Source organism: Culex pipiens, chromosome 2 (genome assembly GCF_016801865.2).
Source record: "Culex pipiens pallens isolate TS chromosome 2, TS_CPP_V2, whole genome shotgun sequence".
Lineage (NCBI taxonomy): Eukaryota > Metazoa > Arthropoda > Insecta > Diptera > Culicidae > Culex > Culex pipiens.
This window is the reverse complement of record NC_068938.1, coordinates 188,693,104-188,716,214: the sequence shown is the minus strand read 5'-3', so window position 1 is coordinate 188,716,214 and position 23,111 is coordinate 188,693,104. Positions and strand designations below refer to the sequence as shown.

The window sequence follows — 23,111 nt, the reverse complement described above, 5'->3', positions numbered from 1 at the left end:
CTCAAGTGCTGCAAAACGAATACCTTTACCCTCCTGTTGCAAAGTTTCACTTCAGTGGTGTGCGTAGGACGATCTGTCCCACAGGATGAAGTATTGCCGGTGCGTGTGTGTGTGCTCTCCCTTTGACACCAGGCAATAAAATCCCGGAGCTCCTCTTTCGATGAACCACCCACACATCTTGATCCTGCCAGTTTCTTATTAGCAGTGTGTTGGTGTGACTGACGTAGGTAAACATCTTCGAAGATGATTGTTGCTGTGTGTGTGTGTGGGTAGAGGAATTCCAACCGGGAGGATTTATAATTTGTTTTTCCAGGAAAAAAGGAGGCGACGTGGGTTTGATACTGCTGGCAAAGGACGAAACTCCCGTCAATGAATGGATGCGAGTGGATGTTGCTTGGCGTGGAAATGCTTATTTTTAGAATCATTCAGAAACGTTGTGTTTGTTTGGGGATCGAAGTCTTGGAAACTTGGGTTGGGAAACGGTTTGTTGATTTGTGAGCAAATTGTTTAGTTTGTGGGGTACTTTGTGGGATACTTGAAATCACGACTTACATTTTAATGATTAAAACCTTTTTGTTTATTGTATGTCGTGATTTGAAAAATCACGTATTCGATTACCACAATCACTCACCCCATAAAAAAAATTAACCTGAATAATCACGACATCGCGTCTCCACTACCAGCGCAACACTAAAAAAAACACAACATGTTTGAAAGAGGATTTTTCTCGGCAGCATCCAAACAATAAGTCATAAGTGACAGTTCAGTTTGACAGATATACTGATTTTTTAGCAATGTTTTTGTCCATTACCGAATTTCAGCAGAAGTGATGATTACTGAATCGCATTCAGTTAATTATTTTACTGAAATGGCAATCCAAAATTTGCTGTGTTATTTAACCAACAAATGGTGTAATTTATCAAACAAATTCAAAAGGACTTTAAGATTCAGAATTCAATTCGACATCATTTTTGATTTTTTTTATGTGTGCATTTCAAATCCTTTAACATCAAGACTAAGATAGTATTCAAAATATCTAAGTAGAGACTAAAAAATTTTGTTCACGCAAATAAAAACTTCACATAGGATTTCCACAAAAAATTAAAATATTTTTCTTTCGTCCGTCATACCATACTCTTTTGCTCTATGCACTTTTGAGCAAAAAAAATAATTTTTTTTTGAAGAAAAAACAACACTTAATTTATTATTTAAACTTTTGTTTCTAAACATTCCTAATCGTAACCTACATCTTTGCCCATGACACCAACTCGGATGGAGTAAGTTTCATACAAATTTAAAAAATACAGCAAGCCAAAAGTTTTTTTTTAACATAGTGCAAATTTGCTGAATATTTCCGAATCAATTTTAAGATGCCAAAATTTTCAATCGAAAAGTGCAACTTTTCAGGACAAAGAGCTGTAAAGTATAGGAAGCCTTAAAAATTCTACAATTTCAGTTTTGATATTTGTTGATCAAACAACCGCTTGCTGAAATAGGGTATTTTAACCATTAGTGGACCCCCTAGTAGAGCCGAAGCACATTTTTCGCAAATTTTCAATATTTTAAGCACTTTTTCATAACCCTTTGAACAAAATAATGGAAGCTGGAGTGTTTTGAACAATTTTAAGTATTTGTTTCATCAGTTTTTTGTTTTTGAGCAGAAAAATAGCCATTTGAAAAAAAAGTTTTTTTTGCCTGTTATGGACCCCCTTTTCCTATAGTGGACCCGGGTCCATAATCCGATTGTGGACCCGGGTCCACTATAGGCAAACTGTTATTTTTATACCTAATTTAACCGATATTTGATGTTTTGATGCATTGTGTAGGTCTAATGATAGATATAATGAATAAAAGATGAGTTTTGCTCACTTTTCATCATGAACAAATATGTTTTGTTAACAAATTTGGCTTTAAACAACAAAAAAACCTAACAGACATTTAAACACATTTATTTCCGAAAAAGATCAGAGAAAACGTTTCAAAAACCACTGTAAACATACAAATAATTTAAAAAAGTAATTTTGATGCATTTTTTTCCATATTAATTACATAAATGATTGACCGAAACTAAACAATAGATTTGTTTACAGTTGCTGATAAAACCACGCATGTTTATTTAAAAATAATGTTTTGTTATTGATTTATTATTATAAAATATCATTTCAAACTGCAACTATGATGCTTCAGTAAAGTACCATTAACTAAAGTTTTGATTAATTATAAATTCTTTCGGCTTCAGCATATTTGGTACTTTTAACATGAAAACAGCTATATTTATACTCATAATTGAAAAAAAATAAGTGTTTAGGTGGATTACAACAAGCATTTATTGTATGTTTAAGAGACACTTTTGCTTAAATACACAGTTTTCTTTATTTTTGCAAGTTAAATTAACAGGGGTCCACTTTTGGAAAAGTTTGGATTTTCGTTGTCCTATATTGGACCCCCCCTAATTTTTGCTCGAAAATGAGCAGTTCTTCGTTTATTTTAGTAAAGTTTCTTAAACTTACATTATTTCGACCTGCTGAAGTTGAATTATCAGTCAAAAAATGATTGGATAGTTAATTCAATCATAAAATATAAATGCAGTTTTGTTGTGAAAATGCTAGTGGCCATGGCTGATTTCAGATGTCGAACTCAAAACACTTATTTTGGCTCAAAGGACACGTCAATGTCAGCCAACATTGTTTTAAATTATGCTGAACATGCCAAATAAAAGATTTGTAGACAAAAACACGCTTGAAATTGTGGTTTTATTGATTTTTTCATCAAAAACACTTCAGAGGGTCCACTATAGGAAAGGGGTCCACTAATGGATAACGTACCCTACTGTCTCTCTTCAGAGGGAAACAAACATTTATGTGGAATTCTCAATCAGATTTTCAAAATTTTTAATATTTCGCCGATGAACAATCTTGATCCGATCCGATTTTAACGGAAATCGTGAAAAAGGTGTTTATGTAAATAGTGTAAGCGTTATATTTCAAAATATCCAGTAAGTATAGAAAGTTATATTAAAATGTGGTAACGAAAATTATTAAAATATTCGTGGACAGTACTTTTCAACCTTGATCTTAACATTCTAAAAATATATTTAAAAATCCGGGACCGTTGTGTAGGGGCAAGCGTGGTTGCCTCTCACCCAGTCGGCTTGATTTCGATCCCAGACGGTCCCGGTGGCATTTTTCGAGACGAGATTTGTCTGACCACGCCTTCCGTCGGACGGGGAAGTAAATGTTGGCCCCGGACTAACCTAAAAAGGTTAGGTCGTTAACACAGTCCAGGTGCAGGAGTCGTCTCCCTGGGTCCTGCCTCGGTGGAGTCGCTGGTAGGCAGTTGGACTAACAATCCAAACGTCGTCGGTTCGAATCCCGGGGTGGATGGAAGCTAAGGTGTAAAAAGAGGTTTGCAATTGCCATAACAATCAAGCCTTCGGACACTTAGTTTCGAGTAGGAATCTCGCAATCGAGAACGCCAAGGCAATGCTGTAGAGCGAATAATTTGATTTTTGATATTTAAAAAAATTGAATTAAAAAAAAAACATTCGAAAGTAGAACTCTATTTTATTAAATTACAGGTTTTGTGCGACATAAACTTTGAAAAATATTTGCAACGGCCTTAATCTTATTTTTTTTAAATGGGAAAAGCAGTAAAAAATCGAAAAAAGACTTGAAAAATATGAAAACGCCTATAAGCTGTTTGAGATAGATAATAATGAGAGGCCTAAAATCACAAAAAACAGTGTAAATATAAATAACTGACCAAAATGATAAAAGTAAAACAAGACAAATTTTTAAAACTAAATTGCTCAAAATGGACTCCTGAACACGGAAAAATAATAATTTGGGTAATAGAGAATTAAAAAAAATCAGACAGAGTAAAAATAAAAACAATTTCGTAATGTTAAAAACATTAAATTTTTAAAGTTTCTACATACAAAACGTGTTCCAAAAGAATGTGGTGGTAGAGCACCTCTTCACCCTCCTCTTTTTCAAAACCACCCATCCCACTCCACAAAAAACAACCCACGTTCTTCTAAGCCATTCCATCGCGTCGCGATCGCGCAGCCGGCTTCATTTTCGAGGAAAATGTAATCAACAGAGAAGGTTCGCCCAACAAAACGAAGCAAAAGAACTCACCCCTCGCGATCGCGTGTAGAAAAGCTGACGACGACATCGCTTTGGGTTGGAAACTCGTTTTCTCCACGTCACTCTTCTCCTGTAGCATAATCTTCGCTGCTCATTTATTTTGTATTTTTTTGTTGTTGCTCTCTTGTTCGTTTCCCTCCCCCCACCACCCTCTTCTAAAGATCGCGACGCCGAGGGTCGCGGCTTCGTCCCTCGATTTCTCTCCTCCCTTGTTCGCTGCTCACCCTCGTCGAGGATTCCGCGATTTCCGAACTCCTACATCTTCGCGCGATCGCTCCGCCGCAAAAAGAGCACTTCCGCGCGAGGTTCTTCGCGATGTGTTTGTTGGTGTTGGTGTACGGTTGGAGTTCGTCTTGGGTCGTCGTCGTCAACGCGCGATAAAGGTTTCAGCTGCTGCTGTTTTTGCTGCTTTTCGTTTCGTTCTTGTTTTGCCGAGTCGTTCGCCTCCTCCCGATGAGGGTGTTGATGTGGTGGGTCCTTGGCGAGCCATCCACCCCTCGTGCCACCTCACCCCACTGACGAATATCGTGGAGACGAAAATGTTTTTTTTTTTCGATTCAGAAGAAGATTATTTAGTTATGTTCTTCAACATGTTTAGAGGTTTTCAAAAACTTAAATTCACTTCGATAAATCCTGTGCAGTAAAATGTACAAAAAAGCTACATTTTATGATTCAAATCGCTATTTTTATGTCTTTTTTTGAACATTTGATCCAATGTTCAAAATATCTTAGGGTTATCAATGATTTGCAGAAAAAGAAGCGACAAATCGAAAAAAAACTGGTTCACGAATAAAGCCCAAAAATGGAAAACATATAAACAAAATTTTTCCATCGGTATTCCTTCTTCTTCCAAAATGCACTAGTGTGCCTTTCCCATTTTCTTCGCCGTCGATCTTGCCCTCCCTCTTTCCTTGAACGACTCCTCGTTTGGGTGGAACTTGTTGCTGGAAAAAAGGGGTCGTCATGTGCACCACTGTTGTTCACCGAGTTGGACTCCCTCCGTGGCAGCTGCAGCTGCACCACGAAAAAGATCAAGACAAGTAACTTTGGAACACAACAACAACAACAAAAAACCCTTATTGCCACAGGCAATACGAAGAAAAAGTCCAATAAGAGAAGAAAACGACGACTGAAGAAGCGCTCGCAAGAAGGGGGACTTTACACCCAGCCAACCCACACACAACCCATCGTCATTATTACCACCAACAGACAGGTAGAAGAAGAAATCCAACGAAAAAAGGTGGATGTTGATGACGAACGAACGTTTCTCCTCGTTTTTACCTGCGACACCAGCAGCGTCTCTGGGCGTCTTGGGTCAGGTGATCTTCGAGCTGGGTTGGGCGGCGAACTCCGAAGGGTTTTTTTTTTGCCACAAATACCATGACGGTGACTCTCGCGGGAAATAAGATGATCGTGTAGCGCTTTTCCTGCTAGTGTTTGTGAGCGGGACCCACTTTGAGGTTAAGTTTTCCTTATGTTACACATAGAACATGGAACGCAATTTCGAGCAAGGACACAAACTACGCAACCCATGTTTATTGCAGAACTCCTACGCCGTGAACATCGGAGCGGAGCTAGGTATGACGCACACAGGAAATTCCATTCCATTGCTTGTCCCTTCGTATAGCGACCAATTTTCCTGGAGAGTGATTCCAGCAATGAACATGGAAAACCCATTCTAACGCAGCAATAATTTGGAGTAGCATCCAATACAAACTTTATTTAAAGTTGACCCCTTTCCTTTTCCCTCTTCAAAGTTTTTTTTTAAATCAAAAAGAAATAAATGCAAAATGCAGAACCACAGGTCGCAAGAGACAAAAACTCTGTTTAAAAACTAACTTAATCCACCTATGTGGTTGTTGCCTTCCTCACTTTTTACCAACATTTGGTGATATCAAAGAGTGATATGATGGGTTTGGATACAAATTCCATATATCTTCTATACATATTATATATACAAAATTTCGACGGTTTTGTTCGAACGCGAATCAATTCAACACGGAACGTCCGATCGAGTTGATTGTTGTTGCGTTGGGTTCGTATGGTAAGCTCGTAAGTCCAACGAAGGTTCTTACGCCAAAAAGTTACAAATTTGGCCACTCTGGAACCTATTCCGGAAAATTTGCAGATTGTATGGGAAAGGTTAAAATCAAGTTTTGATCACAGGAGGCTGAATAAGCAAAAAAGTCAAAAACGTCAACAAACGAAAAAAGGCAGAACGAAGTTTGTCAGGTAAGGCTTGTATCTCAATAAAGAAATACACAAATGTCACTTAAGCGGTCATAACTTGAGACTGAGCGTTGTCAGATCTTCAATGTTTTGGACTCATTGGAAAGGTCTTTTGATGACCTATCCAACGATTGGTTGGATAATGGATCCGGACATAGTTTACATACATTTAAGTGAGATCCGGCTTCAAAAAAGTACATAAATATCACATAAGTGGTCATAACTCGAGACAGGGTTACCAGATCTCCAATGTTTTGGACTCATTGGAAAGGTCTTTCGATTAACTAACCAACGATGGGTTGAATAATGGATCCGAACATAGTTTACATACATTTAAGTGAGATCCGGAATCAAAAAAGTACATAAATATCACTTAAGTGGTCATAACTTGAGACAGGGTTGCCAGATCTTCAATGTATTGGACTCATTAGAAAGGTCTTTTGATGACCTATCCAACGATGGGTTGGATGATGGATCCGGACATAGTTTACATACATTTAAGTGAGATCCGGCATCAAAAAAGTACATAAATATCACTTAAGTGGTCATAACTTGAGACAGGGTTGCCAGATCTTCAATGTATTAGACTCATTAGAAAGGTCTTTTGATGACCTATCCAACGATGGGTTGAATAATGGATCCGGACATAGTTTACATACATTTAAGTGAGATTCGGCATCAAAAAAGTACATAAATATCACTTAAGTGGCCATAACTTGAGACAGGATTGCCAGATCTTCAATGTTTTGGACTCATTGGAAAGATCTTTTGATTACCTATCTAACAATGGGTTGAATGATGGATCCGGACATAGTTTACATACATTTAAGTGAGATCCGGCTTCAAAAAAGTACATAAATATCACTTAAGTGCTCATAACTCGAGACAGGGTTGCCAGATCTTCAATGTTTTGGACTCATTGGAAAGGTATTTTGATAACCTATCCAACGATGGGTCGGGTGATGGGTCTGGACATAGTTTACATGCATTTAAGTGAGATCCGATTCGCAACTCTGTCACTTTTTTATACGTAACTTTTGAACTACTTATCGGATCTTCAAACAATTCAATAGTGCAGTATGGGGCACCAAACCGGATCGAATGCAACTTATTTGACTCAAATCGGATCAGCCAGTGCCGAGAAAACTTGGCAAGAATTTTGAGCACCAAGGAGAATACGCACACACATACACACACACACACAGACATTTGTTCAGTTTTCGATTCTGAGTCGATAGGTATAAATGAATATAGGTCTACGAGCTGTTTTTCAAAAGTTCATTTTTCGAGCAGGATTATAGCCTTACCTCAGTGAGGAAGGCAAAAATACAACTTCCAATAATTCGTTGATACTTTTGAAAGAAGCATAACTGTGGGACAAAAAAATACGTCTCGTTATCTTAAATAATATTAACAGTTTGAACATTTTCAAAAAAAAAAAACGAATAGCAACATTTTCTCAAAATATGGGCCACTTAAAACTAAAACGCTGCCAAAAACTCAAAAATATAGTCAAAATCATTCAACCATTAGTGTTTTTAGGTCGGCCCATGCAAGTTTTATTAGATACTTGCCTTTCAATATTTTCCCAAAAAATCAGTTGGAAAATACTAATCAATACTGAAAATATACATTTTCAAGGGAAAAACTTGACTGTTTATTATATTATATAACTTTTTTTTTGCATTTAGAGTTAAATGAGGGCACAGCAAGGCTTTTTCAAATTTTGTTTTTTGAGACCATATATCGGATATGAGATGTGCAACTTTAGGATGAAAAATATTTCAATAAATTTATTTAAATGTTGCAAACCGTTGAGAGTAGACTGCTATGTAATATACAAATTATTTGTGATACTTTTTGTGCAATTTTATGCTACTATGCTACTGTCACATATTTACAAAATTATACATTTTTTTTGTATGGACAATTGTCTACATGCGTGAATTGCCCCTTAGGGTTACGAAAAGGCAGCGCCTTATCGAAACTACGAGTTAGAAAAAGCAAGTAATTCATTTTCTCATATTTTCAAAGATTTATTTAAGGGACCATCCATAAACCACGTGGACACTTTTTTGAAATCTCAGCCCCCCCTCCATCGTGGACAATTTCCGTACAAAACAAAGCATTTTTGTTAGATAACAATATGTTTTCCTGTTTTCAAATATTTTTTCATGTTAAATTGAAGTTTTTCCTAGGTTATGTCCTTCGGAAATGTTTAAAAAATGCGATGAGCTATTTGCAAAAAAGTTCAAAAAAATAATTTATTTGGGGGCAAGGCGGCCACCTCCTCCGGGGGTAAGCTGGTCACCCGTAATTTATACATTTTATTTGATATAGGATATATTTTTGACGGTTTTTTACTGTCAAGACCAGTGTTGCAAAAGAGTGATAGAAAAGCTATCAAAAGATTATCTCTGCACCAAAAATATCCGAGAGTATAGCGGCCGTCACTATAGCTTGTGAGATCTCTTCTTGTGTCTCGTAATTCCCAGCAATGTCATTCTCTCTCTATCACTCCTTCCCTTTTCCTCGACTATGCGCTCTCACCGCTGAGTCTCTCAACCTCTCCGAAAACTGCAATGAGAGAACGTGAGATGGCGATTAGGAGCCGACCACGCATGACGCCCCTTCAAACTGCGTTTGCAAAATTGGTTTTGTGGCGGCTTTTGTGGTTAAACGTTGTTGCGGTAGGATGATCGTGGAAGCGAGAATGAGAGAGAAAAGGAAAATGTCAATCGCGAGTGGGTAGACACAAAAACGTGTTCGGCTATGTTCGGCGCTGAGAGTTTCAATGAAGAGAGAAGAGCAGTTGTATTTGAGGCATGAATATTCAGGCGAGACAATTGTAGTTGCTGAGAGGTGATATTTTGATATTTTAACAACCCTGGTCAAGACATATTTGTAGATAAGGAAAAGCATTTTTAATAAAACTATCCATTTTTAATAAAAATGCTTATAACATTCTTTACTGTGATCAGCGATGGAATAATCATCATTAAAAGAAAATCATTAGACGTTCATCAAGAGAAAAAATCCGAAGGGAGCATGGCTCCTCTCTCTCTCGCTCACGAAAGATCGGTAAAGGGAATCTAAAAAAAATCATCATCTTGATTATTCGTCGGAACATCTTTTTCACTCCTACACTTGCAAGTGTAACGTCACACGTCGAAGTATGACCTGTCACATTTTGTAGATGGGCAATGCATGTAAAAAAAGTGAAAAAAAGTGCTGACAAGGATATTCACAAAAAAATCAACAAATTGATTTTCTTGGATAAGTTCGGGAGCGATTTTATTTTGCGTGATTTGCCTCCTCTCTCTTTCGCGGGTGATAAAAGTTCGAAATTGATTTTTTTTGCGATTATTCCATCCCTGACTGTGATATAGCAAAACTCATTGAATAGTATGAAATCCTGTCAAACTTTTCTTAAAAATCGCTTATTTAATATTGTTTACATAATTTTGATTTACTTATTCTAATCGAAATACACAAACTAATTATTGTGCATCAAATTGTGTTTGTAGCAGAAATTCACCGTTTTTTTCTAAAATGTGGTCGCTATAATATGAAATTTACTGAGTCAAAATATGAAATTTTTTAAACAGCATTTTTCTTCACATTTGAGGCTTGATTTTTTCAACCAAAATAGTTATGGAGTTCAGAGAAGTCTGTTCAACCAACCATGTAGATATTTGGGTGGATTTAGCAAAGTTATTAAGTTAATTTAAAGCACTGACCGTCTTACCCCACATGGGTGGCCGTCTTACCCCGCGTATTTCATATATATACGATTTCAGCTATTTTTTTTCAATTGCTGAAATGCATTGAAAATTGGTTTTTAGACCAACTAGTTTATGTCATTTCTATAATGGATTACTAGTATAACAATATGTACGTAATTTGAGATCAAAATAATTTATTTTGTAAATTTTATGAGACTTCTCCCTTATGGTGGCCGTCTTACCCCCCATCTCCGCTAAGCGTTATAGAATGTATCCGAAATCTTAATTTCACATTTCATTCTAAATGAAACAAAAAAAAATTGCCCTCTCATGTTTTGGAGAAAATTCAGAAGACAAAAACTTGAATAAAACATGCAATGGCTTAAGAAATTTGCAAGAATCGAGTGTCTTTAGGAGCAGTTTTGAGCATTTGTTTAACAAAATGCTTGCTGTTGCTGATAAAACATGCATTTGTAAATTCATTTATTTGAGAAAAATTGAGTCAAAATAAATAATTTAATTGAAATTGAAAATTAAACAATGGTGCAAAATGATTCATGATTTATTTTAAGTAATTGAAAAATCATCATTTTTTTCAATTTTTAAGGAGTAAGACTGAGATCTTTATTTAAATATGTATTGGCTTTTCTCCAATAAATTTAAGCAAAACAGTTTGCAAGATTTGCATTATAACATTCTCAATAAATTAAAACAAGGATTCCGCCAGTGGGGGGTTCCGTGTCCATCCGTACAACAACCCATCGGGTGGTGGTGCTTCTGACCAGATTCGCAAAAAAAAAAACGATCGTCGCCGCAATCACACCCCAACGAGGGGAGAACCAAAGCACACAGCAAAGCAGCGACAAGGAAGAGGAAAGAAGCACGCCGTCGAGCCCGAGAGACGACGACGACGGCAAGAAGCAAGAAACAAAAACAAAAACGAAAACTTATGGCGGCGCGGTCCACCCACTGGCTAACCTCGTTTCCACAGCGTAGTCTCGACCCGCGCAGAGACTCTTTATCAGCACTTTGTCGACCACAGAGACACACACACACAGTAGAGTGCGGAGGAGGAGGAGGAGGAGGAGAAGAAGGAAGAGAGAAGAGACTCAATGACAGTCGACGACGACGACAACGGCTAAACCACTCAGGCAAAGTGACGACTCCTGTTGCTCCGAGAACAGCACACTAGAGAGCAACGAAACGCTTGACATTGACACAATCCACCCCATGGCTTCCTAAATGGCCTCACGAGGGTCGCAACTGGAACCGGAAAATGCCATCACAAGGGAACTTCCCCCTTTGGGTGGAATCCTTGACACGTGTTTTCGCCGACATTGAAGGGGGTAAGGGTGGAAATAGGAGCACTTACCGTTTGAAGAGGATTTTCCGTCAACTAATGGAACCACCAACAACCTGTTGCCACCTTTGCACTGATATTCTTGAAGAACTTTCAAAAAACAATCACCTTTCAGCAAAACTTTCACCAAACAATCTCCAACAACCGAAAAAAAGAATCCCTTTCCCAAAGGAGAATATCCCTTCACTCCTAAAACTCCTCACAGCGGAAAATCACACGAAACCGACGTCGGAAGAATAAGCAAGCAAAGAAAGAAACGCGTGTATCACGACGAAACGCGAACTCCACACCGCTCGCTTCGGCGTTTGGCGATGTATTGAAATTTCCTTGCCTGAGCTGAGCTGAGAGCACGGTGGCGGCGTTTGTTTTTCTCGGGTGGCAAGCCAAAGCTGCTGGGGCGCGCGCCTGCTCTCACCAATACAACAGAGGCAGGAGGAGCACACGCGCGAGCGAGCGAAGGAGGCGAGCTGGTGTGCTGCTGCTGGTGCGAACTGTGTGTAAGTGTGATGTGGTGAGGAGGGTTTTGGATAGTGGGAGCAGGTGAAATATTTATAAAATAAATTAGCTCACTTATATTTTGTACATTTTTGTTGGGTTTTCAGAACACTCTTCAGAACAACTGAACAACTCAGTTTTGACTCTATGATTAGATATCTGCTATATGATAAATGCTCAATTTAAATTAAATTAAAAAGATGAACATAATAGTCTCAAAATGAAATAAAATTTTAATGAAAATAAATAAAATTTGAATCAATTGGAAACAACTAACATGCTTTTTTTGCGTTCACAGTAAAAATAATGTAAATTGGGAAGCTGTAATTTTGGAAGGTTGAATATTACCTCTTTTATGATGTAATTTTACCTCATTTTTGACTCAAAAAGCGACATTACACCAGAAAAGAGGCAAAATTACACATTTCCAGAGATAAAATTACACCATTTTTCTGACATAAAAAATGTACCCCTTCCAAGATAAAATATTACCATGATTTTTTTTTCTTTGTTCATAATATTATTTAACAGCTTTAAAAAAATATATTTTAAGCTTTTTTTTGTGAAATTCGTGAAAAACAAATCGTCAGTACTGTTCAGACTTGATTATTCGAAGCCTCGATTATCCAAAGCTTCGATTATTCGAAGTTCGATTATCCGAAGGTTTCCGTATAATCGAATCATGAACAACAAAAAAATGTTATCGTGTTTTTTTTTAATTTTCTTACATTGAACATCAAATTCGAGTTCTGCAAACCCATTTTAAGTCAAATTTGAGCTGGTGATTGCTTTGCAGCATACCAAATGCATTTTTTCAAAATTTCGTCACCGTCATTTTGGCAGCCATCTTGGATTTAAAAATTGTGAACCACGTTGGAGTATGTTTGGTGTCATATTCAAGCTCAGTAATCAAAAACAAGCACGGTGTATTTTTCCGAGAACATTAAGATAAAACGTTACTTAATCCACCTTTAGGTGGTTGTTGCCTTCACAGAAAAAAATAATGTAAATTTGGAAGCTTTAATTTTGGAAGGTTGAATATTACCTCTTTTATGATGTAATTTTACCTCAATTTAGACTGAAAAAGTGACATTACACCAGAAAAGTGGTAAAATTACACATTTCCAGAGGTAAAATTACACCTTTTTGCTGACATAAAAGATGTACCCCTTCCCAGATGTAATATTTCCATGATTTTTTTTTCTGTGTTCCTTATATCCATAAAGTCAATACATTCAGTAAAAATAACATCATTCCCTCTTAACATGTATAACAAATCAACTTTATCACTCATTTCTTTTGATAGGGTTCGCAGACCTTCAATATTTCTGGCTCATCAGCAAGGTCTGATAAAAAAACCTTTCCAACGATAGTTCACATGGAAGATTCAGACAATATTTCTATCACAATATCTGAAATCCGGCCTCCAAAAAGTGTATAAATAACACTTAAGTGCTAATAACTTTTGATAGGGTTGTCAGATCCTTGATGTTTTAGGCTCATTTGAAAGGTCTTTTGATTATCTAACTAACGACAGGTCGCATGATGGACCCGGACATCATTTTCATTGAAATATCTGAGATCCGGCCTCCAAAAAGTGTATAAATAACACTTAAGTGCTAATAACTTTTGATAAGGTTGTCAGATCTTTAATGTTTTAGGCTCATTGGAAAGGTCTTTTCAATACCTTTCTGAAAATGTATAACATGATAGGTTTTCTTGCAAAAACCACCCTTTTTACAATCTTCCGGACATACGCCAAAATCGTTTTTTTAGCATAACTTTTGAAGTACTTTGCTAAACTTGCTGATTTTAAATAGAGACCTATGGGACCCCAAGACGGATCGAATGAGACTAATACGGTCAAAATCCGTTCATCCAGTCCGGAGATAATCGAGTGACAATTTTTTGTCCACCCACCTACACACATCCACACAGACATTTGCTCAGAACATGATTCTGAGTCGATATGTATACGTGAAGGTGGGTCTAGGTTGTCAAATTAAGAAGTTCATTTTTCAAGTGATTTTATAGCCTTTCCTCAGTAATGTGAGGAAGGCAAAAATTCGGCAAGTCTGATATTTCGCACCATGAAAGAAGGGCTCATTACCGTCATTTTGCGAGGTCCGGCGAAACATTTCGTCGGGGGTTCTAGAGCAACTTTTTTTTGAGATTTTTTTTCGGTTTTATTGGATTTTTCTTCAGAAAAATCGAAGAAAATCGATGGGATCATGTTCATTTCCATCAAATGACATATCTGACCAATAGTTGGCCTTAAATAGAAAGTTTCTTGCAAGACATCAAAATATTTTTTTTTCGTGATTGGATTATCCGAAGTGAAATCGGATAATCGAGTCTAGACTGTACTTAGATATTTTGAAAATTAAGATAACAAAAAACTGGATTTAATGACATAAAATGAATTTTGAAACACTTTGTTTATGCAAATGCAAAAATTGAGATCGAATATCGAGACGACGTGGCAATAAATGCTTTGAAATATGCCCTGAAACTTTCTCAGAAAAGGTATGGTGCTATTTTGATCCTGTCAAAAATGCAGAGTACTAAAAACTGGTCTTAAACGTAATTTTAGCTTCTTAGACCAGTTTTGAGAACGCCGTATAAAAGCAGATTATTATTTTTTATTTCAAAATAAATAAACATTATTTATTTTAGTTAAATTGGAATAGTTGATCGCCTTTTAGACCGATGCAAATATTTTTCAAAGTTTTTGTCTCTCAACATTGGTCCAGGTCAATTACAAGCCAGAATTCCAACATTTCAATGAAAATACTAAACGCAGAGGAATGCATTTTAAATCGAATTCAGTTGATTGCATTTACATTTCCATTGAAAATTTTAACTTTTTTGAACAAATATTTTTTTAAATAAAATTTGTATCAGCCTTAAATTACAAACTAAAAAGCATTTTTCAATATTTCATCGTCGTCATCTTGGAATTCTAAATTCAAAATTACTTTAGTTTAGGGGTTTAATAGTTAAGTTGGACAATGAAATAAAACAACGATTTTTTTCGTGATTCGATTATTCAAAGATTTGATTGCCCCAAGAAAAATATGTCCAAGGCCTTCGGATAATCCAGTCTGGACTGTAATTGAAATGAGTTGAACTATCTTAAAAATATAAACGATGCAAGAAAATGCACTTTCTATTGGAGGGGAGCTACAAACATTGAACAATATTATTGCAACGACCTTGATCGAAGTAAATAAAAGTTCTCCACTGTCCAAATCCCATCGCAAAAAAAACTCCCTTTCGACATACCAACACACACACACGCTTCACCCAAGCTACCCACCCAAATTCTCGCCCTTCAACCCACACGCACACACACACACACACACACACACACACACACACACACACACACACACACACACACACACACACACACACACACACACACACACACACACACACACACACACACACACACACACACACACACACACACACTCAGTAATCCTAGGCGTAGGTTGATCGTGTGGTGGTTTTCCCGTTTTCTCCTCTTCATCTTCTTCGCAAAAACGAAGAAGGCCGACTGAAGATCACGATGCATGCATGTGTGTGTGTGCGTGACTCCTCATTTGCTCCTTACGATCCTCTCTCGCTCTTTTATGGGTTGGGTGGTGGTGGTGGTGACAATCATCGTTGCCTACTTCGCCTGGTTTGTGTGGTGGTCACCCGCATGTGAGATGATGATGATGGTGGTGGGTAGTGTTTTTTTTTGCTGTGCTAAACGCATACTGTTGTCGCAAGATCTTGCTGCAAATAACATTTTTTGCTTATGTTGGTGTAATTTTTGTGGGGCCGTGAAGTTTCCTCCAAACCGGTTTCAAGCCTTTTCTCTTAATTTGTCGGAGGAGGAAAACAACCCACCACCAATAGATTTCAAAAAATGTGTTACAGGGAAAGTTATTGGTGTCCTGATGATCGTTGTAGAATAAACAATAAAACAAAATCTCAATTTGATGTGTTATTTTTCCTGCGTTGGTTTTATTGTTTTCATTCGTGATTGGGCTTGTTTTACTCTTGGGATGATAAAAAATATTCAGCATAGTACCGCAAGATTTTTTTTTGTACAGAAAAAACATTTTTATTTGCTGCATTTAATTATTTAAGGCCCATGCAAATATTTTTGTCAAATTTATTGTCGCAATCATCATTAATTTAAAAAAATGAAAGATTTGACGAAAACAAAAATTTTAGCAAAAAAAACTTCAACATCAATTTTTTTTTAAATTCAAAAAACTTTATAAAATTTGTACCAGCCTAATAACGTCATGATTCGAAATCCGGACACTTAGTACCATATTATTTTTGTTATAGCTGGCAAAAAATCATGTAATAAGTTGGAAATGAAGAAATATCATCAGGATTTAATATAAACAGTCAGTTTTAAGAAAATCCATGCAAAATATGTCTTTTCTAACAATTTTTCATCAGAATTTGAAAATTAAAATGACTTGTTGTGCTTCGAATCTCGGACAATGTTAAAAGCTGATTCGAAATCCGGACACTTTTGCTTCGAATTCTGGACACTCGATTTTGCTTATAAATCGCACAAATTTGAACTGAAATGTTAGTGACTGGCATTCTTCAGGTCTCAAATAAGCTGTTAACATCAAAACAATCGATAGTTTATATAAAAAAAACTAACTTAATCCACCTATGTGGTTGGAGCCTTCCTCACTTATTACCAACAATGACTGATATGATGGAATTGTACAAAAATTTCATCAATTTTTTTGATCCGGAATGAAAAAGTACATAAATATCACTTAAGTTGCCATATCTCGAGGCAGGGTTGCCAGATCGTCAATACTTTGAACTAGTTGGAAAGGTCTTTTGATAACCTAACCAACGATGGATCGGATGGTGGATCTGGACATAGTTTACAAACATTTAAGTGAGATCCGGCTTCCAAAAAGTACATCAATATTACTTAAGGGGCCATATCTCGAGACAGGGTTGGCAGATCTTCAATGGTTTGGACTCGTTGGAATGGTCTTTTGATAACCTAACCAACAATGGGTCGGATGATGGACCCGGGCTTAGTTTACAAACATTTAAGTGAGATCCGGCTTCCAAAAAGTACATCAATATCATTTAAGTGGCCATATCTCAAGGCAGGGTTGCCAGATCGTCAATACTTTGGACTCGTTGGAAAGGTCTTTTGATAACCTAACCAACGATGCGTCGGATGGTGGATCTGGACATAGTTTACATACATTTAAGTGAGATCCGGCTTCCAAAAAGTACATCAATATTACTTAAGGGGCCATATCTCGAGACAGGGTTGCCAGATCGTCAATGTGTTGGACTCGTTGAAAAGGTCTTTTGATAACCTAACCAACGATGGATTGGATGATGGACCCGGACATAGTTTACATACATTTAAGTGAGATCCGGCTTCCAAAAAGTACATCGATATCACTTATGTGACCATATCTCGAGACAGGGTTGCCAGATCTTCAATGTTCTAAGCTCGTTGGAAAGGTCTTTTGATAACCTAACCAACGATGGGTCGGATGATGGACCCGGACATAGTTTACATACATTTAAGTGAGATCCGGCTTCCAAAACGTACATCAATATCACTTAAGTGGCCATATCTCGAGACAGGGTTGCCAGATCTTCAATGTTCTAGGCTCGTTGGAAAGGTCTTTTGATAACCTAACCAACGATGGGTCGGATGATGGACCCGGACATAGTTTACATACATTTAAGTGAGATCCGGATATATGTGAAAACATATTTTTATACATAACTTTTGAACTACTTATCGAAACTTCAATCTGTATAAAACTCGATCTATGGGACCCTAAACCAAGTCGAATGCAACAAGTTCGAGTCAAATCGGTTCAGCCAGTGCCGAGAAACATGAGCTAGTTTGTTGGTCACATACATACATACACACACACATACACACACACATACACACACACATACACACAGACATTTGTTCAGTTTTCGATTCTGAGTCGATATGTATACATGAAGGTGGGTCTACGATGTTTTTATACAAAGTTCATTTTTAGAGCAGGATTATAGCCTTACCTCAGTGAGGAAGGCAAAATGGCTAGAATGTAAGAAAAACAAAAACATAAATTTCGGCTTTGCCTTTCCGGTGCTTCGGACGCCTATGAAATATTTCCGTTGAAATGTTTCGCATTTTTGGTAAACTTATAATTTTATTTTATTTTATTGTTTTGGCATTAACTACAGCGTTCAAACAAACTTTAAATGAAAGTTGATGTTAGAATTCATCAAATAACACAGTTTTGACATTCACAATGCGAACTTATATCAAAATAATTGACAAAACAAGTCGAAGTGTCCGGGTTTCGAAGCGTCCGGGAATTCGAATCATGACGTTAGTATTTAGTATTTTTAATAAAAAAAATTCAGATCAGATGGAAAAACAAGGGCTAATTAAGGGACACTGAGAAGAACTCATTTTTCACATAATTTAATTTAAAGAAGCTGTACATGTCTCATCAATCAGAAGTCCAATCAAAAAGTGAAAAAAATGTGCAGGTACCATCATAAGGGTTGACATTAGGTCTGGGGTGAGATTGGGTCATACAAATGTCGTTATTTTTGTATGACCCAATGTCACCCCTGATGGCGGTATATCATAAGTTCTTCCATACAAATCTCCATACAATTTTGTATATGGTTTAGTATATTTACACTCTTTAAAAAAATGTCTTTACAAAAAATAATTGCGCAATATCACCATTTTAGAAAAAATCTCTTTCATTATACTTTTGATTTGATAAAAATGCTATCTTTTGAGCTATGGTACATGTTGCTCAAAATTCGTTTGGCAGTGTTGCCAATTTTCCGAAAAAACAGGGGTTTCAAACATTATTTAAACAAATAAAAAAACTTAATGATTAATTTCAAATCCAACATTAAAAATTTTGAAAAAAGTTTTTTTTTACTTTTAATTTCGGTATAATAATTGCTTATAATTAACGCTACCAATTCTTGGCTAGTTATCCTCAAAAGCCGAATTTCACCAGTCTATAAACTGTGACTCACGTCATTGCTTTCTTGATAAGACTAGCAGTACAGACAAACAGACTTCAAATCATTGAAAAAGTCTATGTCCATGAATCTTCAGGAAATAATTTCGGAGCTTTGATATTTGCCGTAAAAGAGTTTATTTTGAAAGATTGCCATCCGTTTGTCTGTGATAAGACTAACTGGTTTGAAAGCCGGGTCCACTACAGACTTAGGACTCTTAATCAACCAGCATGTTGTGAATCAGCGTGCTACTCAGTAGTGCTACTCTGAATTTCGACTGTTTGGTAGCTTAAGAATATTATTGTTTTGCTTTAAAAATGAGTGAAATACATTGGGGTGAGTAAGGAATTTTATACAGTTTTCTTGAAATGAATCCAAATCAACTTATATATTAGGCATTGTATGTGACCATTGCGAAAAAGCTTCGTTTGGAGGTTTTCGCGTTGCATGTTTAGTCTGCAGAGACTACGATCTCTGCGAGGAGTGCCACCGTAAGAAACGCGTCAGCCTCAACCATCAGGCGTATCATCCGATGTTGATGATTCCCCCGCCGAAAAAAATGAACGAAATTTTGGACCGTCCAGAGCAGACTCGAATCTTCCGCTGTCCAAATTGTGGCGACGGAAATTTCAACGTCCAGGAACTGTCGGCGCACTGTTTGGAATATCACTCGTACAAGAGTTGTAAGGTACGCTGCCCGATATGTGTTACATTCAGAACCGAGGGCAGGAAGGGTTGGATCGCTGAAGACACTCTGTTGCTGCACTTGCTAGCGAGTCACCAGAATGATAAGGGTTTTGGTAAGAGTCTACAGGTTCAATTGTGTGATACTTTGATAAATTGCTGATGAATTTTTGTTCAGTTTTAGGTGCAGTGGGTAGAAACGGAAACAAAGAATGTTCCGTTTGCATCGAAGAAATTTCTGTTGAAAATTTCAAAAGACTGATTTGTGGTCACGCGTTTCATGTTGCATGTATTAATACATGGTTGCAGGAAAACAATAACTGTCCTATGTGCCGTACGGAGATCAATTAATCAAAATCGCTGAAATAAATCTTCTAATTGTGCATATAACAATTTGCTCTATAGCTGCAGTTCTTTTTCCTTACTATCGAACCACGTGTTCACTTAGGTGAACTCCCCTTTTTGAAGCAGACAAGCTGCAGCAGCTGAATTGGCAAACGTGAAAACCGGTTTGTGTTGATGCCGAAAATGTCCAAAATATAATGGAAAAGAACCCCCCTTGTGGGGAAGACTACCGACGGCAGCATAATTTAGCTCTCGAAGTCCTTCCTCTGCCTCACACCATGTGGGCAAACAGTGTTCCACCCAAGATGGGGGGTCCAACCCACGTGTTGCAGAAAAGATACGTAACTACGAGATATTGGGTACATTCCCACATATATCCTGTATTAAATTTGTAATAACTAACGCGAACTAATTTTTTTTGCGTGCTGTCGCAAAATTTTGCAGCAATTTTTTTTGATAATACTGGTGTAACATTTGTGGGGCTATCAAGGGGGCTATGAACACCAAACCGGTTTCAAGCCTTTTTTCCTGATTTCGATGCCTCTATGCTCTCATGTACTAAGCTTGCTGGGATTCCTTTCTAGTTAGCATAAGAAAGCACAGAGGCATCGATTTGTCCTAGGAGGAAAAAACCCACTACAAAAAGTTTTTTTTAATGTGTAAATGAGAAGTTTTTGGCCTAGAACTTTTCCCAAAATTTTCGGGGTTCGAAATGCTTCTAAAGAATTTAAAAGTTGTCGGTTTTTCAATTAGTTTTCTAAAAGTTCACATTTTCTTGTGATAAGATTTTGTATAGTTTTCAAAACAGGCCATAAGTGCAACTTCTTTGTTAGAACCACCGAACCATGGGGAAATTTTGGTTGGGAGCGGACATACTCAGTGCAAAAGTGAAAGTGTTCACGTCAAATGATCGGCCTGCCTCCTGAGAAGAACCTGGAATCTGATGATCGGGATACCACCTCGCGGCGTCTTTTGAAGAATTGAGCTTTATGTTAAAGATTTGCTGTTTCTTGGTGAGAGATTTCCATCATAAGTTGTTAAATTATTATATTCCCCTATATTATGATATTATTAAATAACCCTTCTATCCCTTCCCCATTATCCCTTTCCGAATTTCCATTTTCCCCAACTTCAATTGCCCAATTCCACTTCCCTCCTAAAAATATAATTACAGTCGACTCTCTGGTTGTCAATATCCAAGGGACCGTCGAGGAAGAGAATCATCAGTTTACAGAACTATGCAAAATGAAGACTCGATTGAAATTTGTTTTTTCTTGCTGACCAGCTATAGGAAAGAATCATGGCAACGTCCAGCAAACAAAAACAAATAAATGTCAAACACCCTTCAAAGCTTCGTTTCTTTAAAAAAAATGTCTATGCAAGCCATGAGAAAGTAAAATTATTGACAACCGGAATAGATATTTAAAGCAAATAGAATTCAAGGGACCGTCGAGGAAAAGATCCTTCAAGCAAGAGAAAATATCGAGGAATAAAGACAATCGAAGTATGCTGTTTGAAGGGACTGAAGAATTCATCGGTACATGGAGCTTTATTGATATCGAGAAGATCGACAGCCAGAGAGTCGACTGTATTTGCCAATTTACACTTACACACCACACCTAACTGACTCGGAGCGTTTGGTACGGTATGTCCACGCATCCTTCCTCCCCTGTTGATTCTGTGAAATGTGATCCGTTCACCGAATCTGTCTCTGCGGTTAATGCAACGCAGTAGGCCTGGCCGCTTTATTTTTGCTGTACATTTTTGGGGTTACTCGGATGTACTGCCATTATAAATATTGACAAGAAAGGACTTGAGGCGTAATCTAACCGCAAGTTCATCCAGGATGCTTTCTTCGGACTGGCTGCGCTTGTGTTCGATTAGATTAGAACTTTTCCCAAAATTTTCACTTTTCAGCATTGAAAATTGAATGAAAATTTTCCGAAATATCGTCAGATGAAACATAGGGGCTGTTATGGGATGCGGAAAATAAAAAAAATCACATAGCAGTCCAACCATAAATTTAAAAAAATGTGTAAAAAAATGTCTGAGTTTTTGATTTTTTTTTTTTTTGCAGAAAAGCAAATCTCTCTCCATTGGAAATCCAATTTCGGTATAATTTGATTTGGAAGAAAATGAAACTTTATGACATGACACATTGTGTTCTTTTTTTTATTACCAGAGGGCACATTTTTCATCATACGTTCTTCCATACAACTCTCCATACAATTTTGGCATCTGGCCATACAAAAAGGCTATGCAAATATTCAAAAATCGTTGTATCTTTAAACGGATTCTCTGTTTTTTGCCTTCCTCACCTCAATGAGGAAAGGCTATAAAATCACTCGAAAAGCGAACTTCTTGATTTGCCCTCCTAGACCCACCTTCATGTATACATATCGACTCAGAATCAAATTCTGAGCAAATGTCTGTGCGGGTGGTTGGATGTTGATCAAAATAATTGCACTTGATTATCTCGGGACTGGCTGAACCGATTTTGTCCGTTTTGGCCTCATTCGATCCATCTTGGGGTCCCCTAAGTCACTATCTATAAATGTTGATGTAAGTACTTCAAAAGTTATGCTTAAAAACGATTTTGACTAAAGTCCAAAAGATTGTAAAAAGGGTGGTTTTTGTAAGGAATCCCGTCATGTTATACATTTTTAGAAAGGTATTTGAAAGACCTTTCCAACGCGTCCACCCTATCAAAAGTTATGGTCACTTAAGTGTATTTTAATACAATTTTTTGAGGCCGGATCTCAAAATTTCGATGAAAAAGTTGTCCGGATCTATGTTACGACCCATCGTTAGATAGGTAATCAAAAAACCTTTCCAACGAGCCCAAAAGATTGAAGATCTGACAACGCTATCAAAAGTTATGAGCAATTGTGCAAAAATATAATTTTGACGGATGCAAAAAAGGGTAAACATTGCAAAAGATCCGGCTGAGGCAGCACTAAGCTTTATGGAATCGGCCTCGTTAGCCCAAGCTTTTTATAGCAGAAACGTAAGTAACGCTTTTATAGCATTTTGTTTGCATGTATTCAGGCGCATTTGAATACAAGCAGA

The 23,111-nt window shown here is 37.1% G+C and overlaps 2 protein-coding genes across 6 annotated transcripts in view; one reads left to right on the top strand and one right to left on the bottom strand.

Annotated features, from left to right (window-relative positions):
* Positions 1-23,111, bottom strand: part of LOC120415142 (protein charlatan) — a 68,547-nt gene that overhangs the window by 34,422 nt on the left and 11,014 nt on the right. Inside the window, exon 1 of one of the 4 annotated variants that reach the window (XM_039576570.2) lies at positions 11,475-11,776. The exons of the other annotated variants lie outside the window; for them this stretch is intronic. The gene's annotated coding sequence lies outside the window, so the exon portion shown is untranslated. Of the gene's footprint in view, positions 1-11,474; positions 11,777-23,111 lie in introns of those variants that run through there. 4 annotated transcript variants of the gene reach the window in all.
* On the top strand, positions 19,198-20,088 carry LOC120415145 (E3 ubiquitin-protein ligase KCMF1-like). Of its 2 annotated transcripts, none has more exons than XM_039576579.2 (3): positions 19,198-19,349; positions 19,409-19,813; positions 19,876-20,086. In XM_039576579.2, the coding sequence occupies exons 1-3, from the start codon at positions 19,331-19,333 to the stop codon at positions 20,046-20,048; spliced, it is 597 nt and encodes a 198-aa protein (XP_039432513.1). In that variant the 5' UTR covers positions 19,198-19,330; the 3' UTR covers positions 20,049-20,086. The 2 variants fall into 2 exon arrangements, with proteins under 2 accessions (XP_039432513.1, XP_039432514.1); XM_039576580.2 differs by having other exon boundaries at positions 19,199-19,349; positions 19,436-19,813; positions 19,876-20,088.